General features: G+C 47.6%; 1 protein-coding gene across 10 annotated transcripts in view; it reads left to right on the forward strand.

Annotated features, from left to right (window-relative positions):
• Nucleotides 1–12,242, forward strand: part of NCAPD2 (non-SMC condensin I complex subunit D2) — a 59,622-nt gene that overhangs the window by 8,243 nt on the left and 39,137 nt on the right. For all 10 annotated transcript variants that reach the window (XM_073310887.1, XM_073310906.1, XM_073310915.1 and 7 more), the window contains 10 exons: nucleotides 1,232–1,429; nucleotides 1,621–1,755; nucleotides 2,315–2,399; nucleotides 4,120–4,297; nucleotides 4,608–4,735; nucleotides 5,063–5,263; nucleotides 6,566–6,740; nucleotides 8,492–8,576; nucleotides 9,386–9,519; nucleotides 11,332–11,464. In XM_073310887.1, coding sequence (XP_073166988.1) covers nucleotides 1,232–1,429; nucleotides 1,621–1,755; nucleotides 2,315–2,399; nucleotides 4,120–4,297; nucleotides 4,608–4,735; nucleotides 5,063–5,263; nucleotides 6,566–6,740; nucleotides 8,492–8,576; nucleotides 9,386–9,519; nucleotides 11,332–11,464 — 1,452 coding nt within the window. The remainder of the gene's footprint in view (nucleotides 1–1,231; nucleotides 1,430–1,620; nucleotides 1,756–2,314; nucleotides 2,400–4,119; nucleotides 4,298–4,607; nucleotides 4,736–5,062; nucleotides 5,264–6,565; nucleotides 6,741–8,491; nucleotides 8,577–9,385; nucleotides 9,520–11,331; nucleotides 11,465–12,242) is intronic.

Raw genomic sequence — 12,242 nt, forward strand, 5'->3', positions numbered from 1 at the left:
GCTGCTCTCCATGGGGCTCCCACAGCCTAACAAGGAAGCAGCCAATAACAGGAGTGCTGTGGGTATTTGCCAGAGGTGGTTTTACCAGGTAAAATGGTTTGTACCACCACAGAACAAAGTAGTTAGTACCAGCTTAAGGCATTTTCTATTTTAAAAACTTTCATTAATGCGTGCCACATTCCTCTTAGCTTTAGTTACATATTCAAGTTGTGGTTACATATGGCAGTAGATTTGTAAACGAATTTAGGTTTGTACAAATAAAAAGTAAAACTTCAGTGGGCACAATACTCGTATGTAATTATAATATCGAACATCAGAATGTCTATACATTCTGGTTTGGTATTTTCTAAAGGAAGTTATACATGTTATGACTCATTTCAGTTTTAAATATTTATATGAACAAAAGTTGAAAACATTTGATTATGTGGAATTGACAGTAATGCAGGGTTGAAGCATTAAGGAATCAGAAGCATGCAGAATTGCAGACTACCACCAAGTCCATTTGGCCATACAGCATTCTGTAGTAGAAGACCAGCTTTGACATCGTGGATTGACCAAGCCTATTCCTCAGTTCTTTGAATGGATGTATCCAAAGTTTGAAAAGATTTGTTTTGTACTTGCTGGATGCTGATGCAATTATTTTTCCCAGTTTAACCCGGGCTTAAGATGGTATTTACAGCATCTTGTCCTAAACTAGTTTTTTCTGGGAAATTGCCAACCCTGGCCAATAGAGCAGCCAGAACTTCTGTCTTTCCTCATCACGATTCAGCATTTGGCCAATAGAGGAGCTGCTGAGAAAATGCATCAGGAAAAGAACAGCAGCTGTTTTGGGGCTGCAGGGGAAGTGGTGCTCCCCATAATAAGGAGCCAGATTTGCTTTTATTTAAACTGCAGGGTGTGGCTTACCTTCAACTCATAACTAAATACAAATTTTCTTAAGTCATTCTCAAAGTCCACAAATGATACTCATGCCACGGATTGGGTGCTGTGGACCTAGGTGCATAGGAGGGCTGGGAGACACAGCCTCCTGGGCTCAGCCACACTTGCTTGTTGTCACACAGAAATTCTGTGGTGGAGCAGGGAATTGAATTTGGGTTTCCCAAATCCCAGGCTAGGTGCCGTAAGCACTGGACCATCCTTGCTGCCTTAGGATGAGTCCTGGTTGGATAGGGGCTTCAGGAATATGCCCTCCCTTCACTCCCAGTATAATGAAGTCATTTTCTCTCTTCAGAGCTATGTGATGAGAAATGCCATCCTGACAGCCATGGCAGAGATGTTGCTGCAGGTGCTGAGTGGAGATCAGCTAGAGGAAGCTGCGAGGAGTACTCGGGACCAGTTCCTGGATACACTGCAGGCCCATTTATGTGATGTCAATGGGTTTGTGCGCAGCCGTGTGCTGCAGCTCTTCACGCGGATTGTCCAGCAGAAGGTGAACCTCTACATGAGGAGCCTGGGGGGTTGGCCTCAAACTGCTCTCCTATGTAAGGGAGAATATCAGGCCTCTTGCTGGGCTCTGAGGAAACTTGGCTGCAAAGAGCCTTCCCAGAGTGAGGAATGAAAGATTGCATCTAATTTTTCCAGGGCCTCTGGGTAACCTCTTCAATCTGCTCTTTGCTGCAGGCCTTGCCCTTGGCTCGGTTCCAGGCTGTGGTGTCTCTGGCTGTGGGCCGTCTCCAAGACAGATCAGTAACAGTGGCTAAGAATGCCATCCAGTTGCTGGCTGCATTTCTCTCAAACAACCCCTTCTCCTGCAAGGTAACCCTTTGTACCATGCTGGAATTTCTGTGTCTCCCCTGGGGCAGGAGCCCCCAGGGAGAGAGTGGTCACCAGTCTTTGGTTGTGGCTCAGGCTCAAGTTTGGAGGCTTCCTTGTTTTTCCTCTGATCCAGGTGCCCTAGTATCTGGGCTTTCCATCCTTTCAAGCAGCTTGCATGTATGCAGGGGCATGGTGTATGCCTCTTAACTCTGCTAAAAACCTGCTCCAGTTTGATTTGAGTCTGCGGTGGGGATTCTTTTTTGGGATCTTGCTCCACCGCACCCCCTCTAGGCCATGAGGTTCATGCTGTTGAACACCCTTCACTTAGACTTTGTCCCAAACTGCCTAGCTTCACAGATCAGCAACCTACTGCAACCCCCGTTCTGGGAAGTGGACTAGAACCAGCTACTCCAGCTTCCAAAATCAGGTGTCTTCTACGGGCCTGGGGTATTTCAAGTGGGAGCTGAAAGCAGGCTGTGGGGGAGAAAGGAGGATCCTAAGATTTAAGAAGATGGAGGATAGAAAGTGAAACATTCCCATTCTCCCCTCACATCCCCAGCTAAGCTGCACTGATTTGGCTGAGCCACTCAAGAAAGAGATGCAGAAGCTGCAAGAAATGAGGGACAAACGTACAGCAACAGCTGGTAATTTCTTTCAACTGGCTAATCTCCATCCAAGTGGATATCCTGTGCGCTCCCAGCAGGAGTTCCTGTGCACTTCTTATTCTACCTCCTGTCTTGCATCCATATTCAACCTGTTGGCCTTGCCCTGTGATGAGCTGCCAAAATCTTAACCGGTTCCCTCCTCACCCCACAAGGGGGTCGTTGCCCACCCCTGCCCCCCGGGACTCCTGCCCCATCCAACCCCCGCGTTCCTTGATGCCCTCCCTCCCCCAGGACCCCTGCCCCTTCCGCCCCGTCCCCTGACTGCCCCCAGAACCGGGCAGGAGGGTCTCGTGGGCCACCGTAGTGGGTGCCCGTCCCACCCCTAAGAGCCCCTAAGGACCTGCCGAGGGCTGAGGTGGGGAGTCCCGTCAGTGCTTAGCTGGGGCAGCTCCCAGGAAGCATCTGGCAGGTCCCTCCGTCTCCTAGGGGCGAGGGAAGCATAGCTGGGGGGGAGCAGGGGGAGCGGCCGTTCCCCCACTGATCACATCAAAAGTGGTGCCTTAGACGCCGTCTCCAGGGGTGCTCCAGGGCTGCAGCACCCACGGGGAAAATTTGATGGGTGCAGAGCACCCACAAGCAGCTCCACACCTAGCCCCAGCTCACCTCTGCTCCGCCTCCTCCCCTGAACATGCTGCCCTGCTCTGCTTCTCCACGCACCCACCCAGCTTCCCATGAATCAACTGTTCGCTGCCTGCTTCTCAGCCCTCCCAGGCTTTCCGCTGGCTTCCCACTCAGGCCGAGGGTGGTGGAGGTGAACTGGGGCGGGGAGTGGTTCCCCTGCATGTGCACTGCCCCCCCCCCCCCCAGTGTGAAGCTGCCGCCTGCTTCCTGTGCAAACAGCTGATTCCTGGGGAGCCTGGGGGAGGGAACAGGGCAGAGAAGCAGAGCAGGGTAGTGCCTTCAGAGGCAGAGCAGAGGTGAGCTGGGGGCGGGGAGCTGCCGGTGGGTTCTCTGCACCCACCAAATTTTCCCCTTGGGTGCTGGAGCACCCATGGAGTTGGCACCTAAGGTGCCACTTTTGGCCAGTTAAATTTAGAAACCCTTTTAGAACTGGTTGTCCCCCCGCAGTACAATCTGTTCTAAAAGGGATTCTAAATTTAACAACTGGTTCTAGTGAACCGGCTCCAGCTCACCGCTGGCCTTGCCCCAATCTCTTATCCATTTGACATTCTGTGGCCTTAGAGCAGTGGTTCTTAACCTTTACTGCAGCCTGCACCCCTTTGGTTCTCAAAATATATTCTTGCACCCCTTATCAAAAATCATTGAAGTAGGTCAGTTCTTTAAACCTAGATATTTTTTTGTTTGTATATTACAGTAATTGTTAAATGTAATACATAGGTTTGATTAAACAAAGTAGTTGTACTTACGTGCCTGTGCTTAATTTGTGTTTTCGATGATTTATCTTCTAAAAAAAACCTGGCATGTCTCGCACGCCCAGAAAACGCATCTTGCACCCCCAGGGGGTGCATGCACCCCAGGTTAAGAACCACTGCCTTAGAGCATGGCCCAGACCATCAGAAGCTCTCCGTAGGGAGAGGGAGGATTAGGAGGGGTAAGCAAAGGGAGTGGATCTAGCCTTGGGGATCTAGAGAGGGGAATGCAGGACCCCAACCCCATCTCAGTCTAAGCTGTTTCCCTCACTTTAGGATAATGGGTCTGGATATCTGTATCATTCCCTTCCTCTGCCCTCTTTTCCTAGCTGCACTAATTACCCCAGAGGAGGAGTGGGAGGCCATGCAACCAGAACTTAGGGCCACCATACATCAGCTCCTTCACCCATTGCAAGGAGACGAGGAGGAAGAAACACTCGAGGTTGAGGAGAATGCACTGAATACGGCTGAGCGTATCATCCAGTTGCTGAGGAAGCTAAATTACAAGTGAGTGGGGGACCCTCCAGTGGGCCCCAGTTGAATGGGTGGGGCCTTCACTCTGGGGAAGAGGGTTACTCTAGGAACTTCCATCTGTAATCATATCATTAGGTGAGGTCTGAGCCCTGGGAAAGGGGTAACACCATGTGGGAGATTGAAGACTTGTGTGGAAAGAGCTCTGCTCTATACACTAGGCTGGAGGTGCTGACAGGAGCCACTGTCCCACAGGTCCAGGGACAAAGCTGAGTGGTGGATTTCTTCACTGACATACTCTCCCCACCTAGTGGATGATTTCTTATTGTGTGTTCTCTCTATCCAGGGATGCTATCCGTCTAACACAGATGGCTGTGTGCCACTTCCAGGGGATGGAGCCCTTCACCAGCAGTTCAGGGTTGGAGGGTGACAAGGAAACCATGATCCTGGGCATTCTGAGGACACTCTACACAGGTAGCTTTTTTGAGCCTGCTAGTTTTTTGTCCTGGGGCCATATTGATTCCAATACTATAGAGGTGAAACACTTTAGATCCCTTTTCTTCAGCCCTGTCTTTGCTTGTATTGCACCATACCATAGTAGTGAGACTTCACTGACAGTGGAGTGAGAATCCAGCTCTAGGTCTAAATCTCCCTTTTGACTACCTGGCTGAGCTGATGTTAGATTGTGTTGTTTGGAGAGGGGCTCTTGGTTTACGTCACCAGGGGTGAAGGGGGAGAGGTCAAAGAGCAGTTTCTCATGGCCCACAGCATTGTTTATGGATCATTATTTTTGCTGTGTAGATTCCCACCTGGAAAACCATATCCAACATCCTTTGCATAGCAGTGGGGATGAAGACCCTGTAATAGAGCAGCAGCCACCACCTGAGCTGGTTAAGCAGGAGATGCTGGTGCAATATCTGCAAGATGCCCACAGCTTCTCTATGAAAATCACTGAAGCCTTGAGCATGGTCAGCAGGATGATGTATGAAAGCTCTGTCTCTGGTAGGTTGGGTAGACACAGATCAATCATCCTACCCATTAAGATTTCCCAGGTCCTAAGCTTGGTGTATGAGAGCTCTGTTTTGGTTATGTGGGAGAGGCCGGGACTGGAGTAGGCTGGACAGGTGCCTTGGGGGTTTGCCTACCTTATTTACACTAGGCTCACAATACCAGTCAAGAGGGTTATCATGGGGAAAGTGCAGTCTTGTCGGGGGGAGAGAAGGGCTTCCTCTGGTGTCAAAAAGCTTCAACAAGCTTTTTAGGTAAATGTAGAGGATTCAGCCTGAGGGCTGAAGATATTTCAAAATGTCAGGTGGTCGCAATCAATTTTTTGGGGCAGATTCTCTGCTCTGTTCTTCTTTTCTGCTTGGGTGGTGTTCAAATAATGAACACCCCCTGCAGCTCTCTTGTTTTCCCTGATATACACAAAGAGCCAGCATAGCTGGCTTCTATGTTGCCACACTGCATGGTTCCTAGGTATGCCAAAGAGCAAGGAGAGTGGTTGGTGGTCCATGCTATGCTGTGGCTAATCACAGCTGGTGTATGGCCTCTGGGAGCAATAGCCAGCTGGTTCAAGTTGGAACAGACCTCAGGATGCTGCAAACCTGTGTAAGAGGTGGGGAGGAGAATCAGAAAGCTGTAAATACTTGATTCGCAGCTTCTCTTTCCTTAAATTGTCCTCTTCTCTTCTTCCCCCCCATTCCCTCCTCTTTCTTCTGGTTTGGTGGGCAGCAGCAGGGGGCCACAGGAACCATCTTTGCTTCCCAATCTCTGATGGAGCCAGTCAAGCTCTTATTGTACTCTGCCTGGGGCTCCTGTAGCCTGGTATGAAAGATGCCATGGAGCAATTGGATCAGTTGTACAAGAAAATGGTATAACAGTGTGTGGCTGGCAGGCATGCTGCTGAGTAGCTGCAGTAGGGAAGAAATGGCAGCTGCTTTAAATCACATTTTTTCATAGCAAGTGAGCTGTTTCAAAATGCTTTTGTTCAAAAATTGCAGGCGTGGCTCTGGAAACGTTATCGATTCCTAATCAAATACAGGGTTTGTTGGTTTTTGTTTTGGGGGGGGGGGGGGATTGACATATTTTTGGGCCACTGTTTGGACACTGCTGAAAGCGCTGTAGCAGCCACCTCTCTGCCCCACGGGGAGGGGACAATAGTGTGTATGGGGAGAGAAGGGGGCGTCTTTTGTATGTGTGTTATGAGTTTGCTGGAAGAACAATGGGTGCATGATTTATTTCTTAATGATGTCTCTGGCCGGGATTGTGTAAAGCTGAACTGACTTCTCTCTCTACTCCCCACAGTGGTGCAGGAGGCCATTGAGTTCTTTGTGACAGTCTCACAGTTTGGTGTCCCCCAGGCACTGCATGGAGTTCAAAGGATGCTTCCTCTTATATGGTCTAAGGAGCCAGGTATTAGAGAAACCGTGCTAAGCGCCTACAGGAGGCTCTATCTGAGCCCCAGCGGGGACTCGGAAAGGTATGGAACCCCCAAATCAGGAGGTGCTGTTGGAAATGGAGTGTGGACAGTGCTCAAATTCATACTGAGCTGTAATACTAGTGGGTGATGAGCTGCAGGGTGGCTTAATGAAGTTCCGGGGTGCAATCCAGACCACTGAGGGGTTGTAATTGCCTGCCCTGCAACCTTGAGTGCCTTGCAATGCTTTGCTATTTGGAGCTATCAAAGTGGGCCAGTGTCACACCCTGTGTCTGTATATAGCTGCAGCCCTGGTCCAGTAGCTAGTCAACACTCTAGTCACACACTGGCTTCCACCAGCATTGGTTACTACTTGCCAGATGTTCCCAACCCACTCCCAATCCTGAAAATGTGTGTTCTGCACTACACAGGTAGCTTTTCTGAGCTCGCTAGTTTCTTGTCCTGGGGCTGTATTGATACCAGTACCTATAGAGGTAAAACACTTTATATCCCTTTTCTTCAACCCTGTTTCTGCTTGTTTTGCACCATACCATAGTAGTGAGACTTCACTGACAGTGTGGTGAGAATCCAGCTCTAGGTCTAAATCTTCCTTTTGACTGCCTGGCTGAGCTGATGTTAGATTGTATTAGCCCTCTCCTGCGCAATTCAGATATTAAAGGTCAGTTGCCTCTGTAAAGATTTGCTACTTTAACTGGAGTTACAAAACACTGGGTTGATTTTAGATTAAGGAAGATGGGATTTTAAGTAGAGCTTAAGTCATTTAAGTGATTAAAAAAATTTGCACGATTAATCACACTGTTAAACAATAATAGAATACCATTTATTTAAATATTTTTTGGATGTTTTCTACATTTTCAAATATGTTGACTTCAGTTACAACTAGGGCTGCCAATTAATTGCAGTTAACTCGCGCAATTAACTAAAAAAAATTTAATTGTGATTAATCGCAGTTTTAATCCCACTGTTAAACAATAGAATACCAATTGAAATTTATTAAATATTTTCGATGTTTTTCTACATTTTCATATCTATTGTATTGTGTGTGTTTTTTGATTACAAATATTTGCACTGTAAAAATGATAAAAGAAATAGTATTTTTGAATTCTCATACAAGTACTGTCGCGTAGTCTTTGTGGTGAAAGTGTAATTTATTTACATTATAAAAATGGCAACACTCTTCCAAGATTTCACTTTCGTAGTTTGTATCACTTCGAATAAATCTGATATAAAACAAGGCTTCTATGTTTCATCAAGGAGTATCGGATGTGAAACAGCATGAAGGTATTTAAGAAGCCGACTCAGTCCCTCCTTCACAAGCATTCAGGTCTTGAGCAGTCCAGGCAAACAATGCACATTACAACAAAGCTTAAACTTGTTCTTCATCATAATTTTAAAAACACTAGCTGCCTATTTAATTTTAAAAACAGCAAAAAATATCCACCTCCCTTTCCATTTCTTATAAGGAGTCTTGAAGTTTAAATCTCCTCAGTGTGATAGATATGCTTGGAAGTCCAGGAGTTCTGGGCTGCTGGCTCCGCACCTGCCCTAGGGACAGCTCTGCCCACCATTAGGGAACTTTTTCCCAAGAACCCCCTATAACATTTTGCGAACCCCCAGGGGTTCACGAACCCCAGTTTGGGAACCACTGCCCTATTCCCAGATGTTTATGTATCCTGCTGGGGGAAGAGAGTACAAGCACACTACATTTCACAGACTGGTTTGCTGTGTGTGGGATTTGGATCTGGGAGGTAGTCGCATGTAAATTGCCTTTTGTTTGCTTATCTCCTGTATAGGGCCAGGGCGGAGAGTCTGGTGCGGTCTCTTTCCCTCCTCATGGTAGATGCATCACTAGGGACCATTCAGTGCTTAGGGGAAATAGTAAGTACTAGTCCCACCCTGTATCAGATTCTGTCCAAGATTTTGAGCCTTTGTTTTGCTCCCTGTGAAGGGTTTGACTTGCTGCTGGTGCCTCCTTGTGGCTGGGCTTGGCATAGCAGTTTTCTCCCTGCTGCTGCCAAAGGCTGCTCTGCCTCTGTGGTGACCTGCCTCTTCCTTGGCCCTCTGGCCAGGCCGCTTTAATGTCTCTTTTCTTCCTGGGTAGTTCATGAACAAAAAGTAAGTGGAATTAACTCAAATAAACTGAGTTAATAAGAAATAGGAATAATTCCCTCTTACCCCTGGTCTACACTGGGGGGGGGGGGGTGATCTAAGTTACGCAACTTCAGTTACGTCAATAACGTAGCTGAAGTCGACTTATTTAGATCTACTCACCGCGGTGTTTTCACTGTGGTGAGTCGACTGCTGCTGCTCCCCCGTTGACTCTGCCTGTGACTCTTGAGGCGGTGGAGTACAGGACTTGATGGAAGAGCACTCGGGGGTCAATTTATCGTGTCTAGACTAGACGCAATAAATTGACCCCCGCTGGATCGATCACTACCCGCTGATCCAGCAGGTAGTATATACATACCCTTAGTGTGTATCAGAATCTGTCTCTCCCTTCCCTCGGGGAGGGGCCTTTAGTTTGTGGTCATTTGGGAAGCTCCCTTGTTGTCCAGTGTAGGGTTTGTATACCCCATCACATCACAGTAATTTAGCCATCCCAATAAGATCCCCTCATGAGGGTGTGAAACATGTCCCACTTGCTGTATTCTTGCATCCCTAGTTAATGTTGTCCCCTTCCTCTCCAGATCTCAGAGTTTGTGCAGAAAGATGAAATAAAGCCACTTGTGGTCCACCTGCTCTGGGAGCAGTTCACTGAGAAATCACCGTGTTTGTCACTGGAGCGCCATGCTGCTGTCATGCTGCTGGGGATGATGGCACGGTAAGCCCATACATAGTTCAGGTCTTTCTGTATCAGTACTGATTCCATGAAAGCAAGGAGTCTTCCCAGAGTTGAGTACATACAACGCCTTTGTGGACTGCAGCATCTGGCTCTAGATTCTGTGGCAAGGTCCCTGATTTCTGCAGAGATGGATCATTCAGAAATGAATACTACTTGAATTAGACATGGAAATACTGTGTCCCACCAGCCCCAGGTTCTCTAGGTTGTTAACTTGATACTGAATTCCCTGTGGTCTAAGCTAGGCTACCTTCCCTTTTTTATGGTATATTATACTACGCTTCTGTGTACCTAGTTACAGCTGCATTCTACAGATGAGGGAAAGCTACTGAATAGGGGTATTTGAAGACTGGATATGAGTCAGCAGTGTGCCCTTGTTGCCAAGAAGGCCAATGGCATTTTGGGATGTATAAGTAGGGGCATAGCGAGCAGATCGAGGGACGTGATCGTTCCCCTCTATTCGACATTGGTGAGGCCTCATCTGGAGTACTGTGTCCAGTTTTGGGCCCCACACTTCAAGAAGGATGTGGATAAATTGGAGAGAGTCCAGCGAAGGGCAACAAAAATGATTAGGGGACTGGAACACATGAGTTATGAGGAGAGGCTGAGGGAGCTGGGATTGTTTAGCCTGCAGAAGAGAAGAATGAGGGGGGATTTGATAGCTGCTTTCAACTACCTGAAAGGGGGTTCCAAAGAGGATGGCTCTAGACTGTTCTCAATGGTAGCAGATGACAGAACGAGGAGTAATGGTCTCAAGTTGCAGTGGGGGAGGTTTAGATTGGATATTAGGAAAAACTTTTTCACTAAGAGGGTGGTGAAACACTGGAATACGTTACCTAGGGAGGTGGTAGAATCTCCTTCCTTAGAGGTTTTTAAGGTCAGGCTTGACAAAGCCCTGGCTGGGATGATTTAACTGGGAATTGGTCCTGCTTTGAGCAGGGGGTTGGACTAGATGACCTTCTGGGGTCCCTTCCAACCCTGAGATTCTATGATTCTATGACTTTGGTATTGCAGATGAGATGTATCTTTCCGTCCCCACTTTGGTCAGGGGAGGAGATGGCTTTACATTTTGGGACATGGGGATTTCAGTTCTTTATCTCCCAACCTAGTGATCCATGAGAGCACATACCTGCCCCCACTGGTCCTCACATCCCCTACTGCATCAGTCCATGATCCACCTAGTGGGTGTTTCCAGAACTCTTGATGTTAGAGATGGGAGAATCCCCAGTGAGGTCCATGTGGTGCACCCTTCACCTGTGGGGCTGCAGCCAGATCATGTCACAAGTGTTAAGTATAGATCCTCAAAGATATTACTGCTGCGCAGCCCTAGGGTAACTTTCAGCAGCATTTGCGAAGCAGACTGACCCATTTTTTTTTTTTTTGCACAGGAGGGGAGGAGGGAGCAGAACTACCCTGAGCTGCTGGACTCTGTTCTCCTCCTCCTGTAAAAATTATGTCAGATGCTGCCTCTTCTCCTTTCATTACCCCAAAAATCTTCTCTGCTCTTGAGGGGGAGAAGAGGTTTGCAACATTGTTTCAGCTATAGCAATGTACGGTCCAGTTTGCTTAGTTTCAATGCTGTTGGCCCCCCACCAGAGCATGTGTAATACCCACCTCCCTGGAATTTGGTTTACTGTCTCAGCTAGGTCAGTTGGCAGCTGTTTTCTCAGGCTCAAGTCCCTCCTCGTCCCTGGGGCACAAAGTAAACTTTGGCCGTTTTCACATATTTGATGTAAGCTTTCAAGAGCAACCCTACCTAATCACATGTATTTCCTCCTAACCACTGCCACTCAGGGGAAAGCCAGAGATTGTGGGCAGTAACCTGGATGTTCTGGTGAAGACTGGGCTAGATGAGAAGGTAATTGAAAACTATCGCCTCGCCCAAGAAGTGTGCAGTGCCATCTCCAAACTTGCCAGCAGCAACAAGGTAAGGCTAGTACTTTGCAAGTGAGCTCCCCAAAACCAGAAATGTTGAGCATCTTAAATGGGCTGCCATTGTTAGATCATCTATCCATGAACCTCTAATTCATAGGAAAATAGGTTTATCAAGTCTAGGTCCACACATCCATATGATGCCTCCACAATGTAGACTAGAAGATGTAAGTGGAACCATTTCTGTCCATTACTGACAAGATAAGGCTAACTTCATTTGGTGGAAACTGGGACAGCAGATTCTCCAATTGTTTTCCCATCAGTGAGCTTCCAGAGTGGTAATTGAGATGGAGGCCAGCTTGACCAGCTGGGGAGTCTGTTTCTTCAAACCATCTGTCCTAAATTCTCATAGCATCAGGTTCAGATCTTTGTTTATATTGGTGGAAGAATCGCATTTAAAGTTTTACATGTAAATTGAAGGTCAAACAGTGCAGTGGACTGGCTCAGTCCCCAGAGAATACAGCAAGTGAAGTGATCGCTCATAGGTGTCTGCAGCCCTAGATTCAAGAATTGGGACACAATAGAGCTTTTTGCTCCCCAGACCAATACAAAGCCTCCCAGATTGCTATCTAGTACCCTTCCAGGAGAAGATGATGCAATAGGAGAGCCTGTCTCAGACATGGCCATCCAGGTTGTTGAATGTGTTTTTTGCTCTGTCCTGCCCACACAGCCATCCAAAAGGTTTAGAAAGGGCTTTAGTGATATTGAGCACCCTTTGCTGACCCAGGAGGCCTTGGATTTTTTTTCAGATCCAAGCAGTCTAACATCCAGTT

This window comes from Lepidochelys kempii, chromosome 1, assembly GCF_965140265.1.
Source record: "Lepidochelys kempii isolate rLepKem1 chromosome 1, rLepKem1.hap2, whole genome shotgun sequence".
In the NCBI taxonomy this organism is placed as follows: Eukaryota; Metazoa; Chordata; order Testudines; family Cheloniidae; genus Lepidochelys; species Lepidochelys kempii.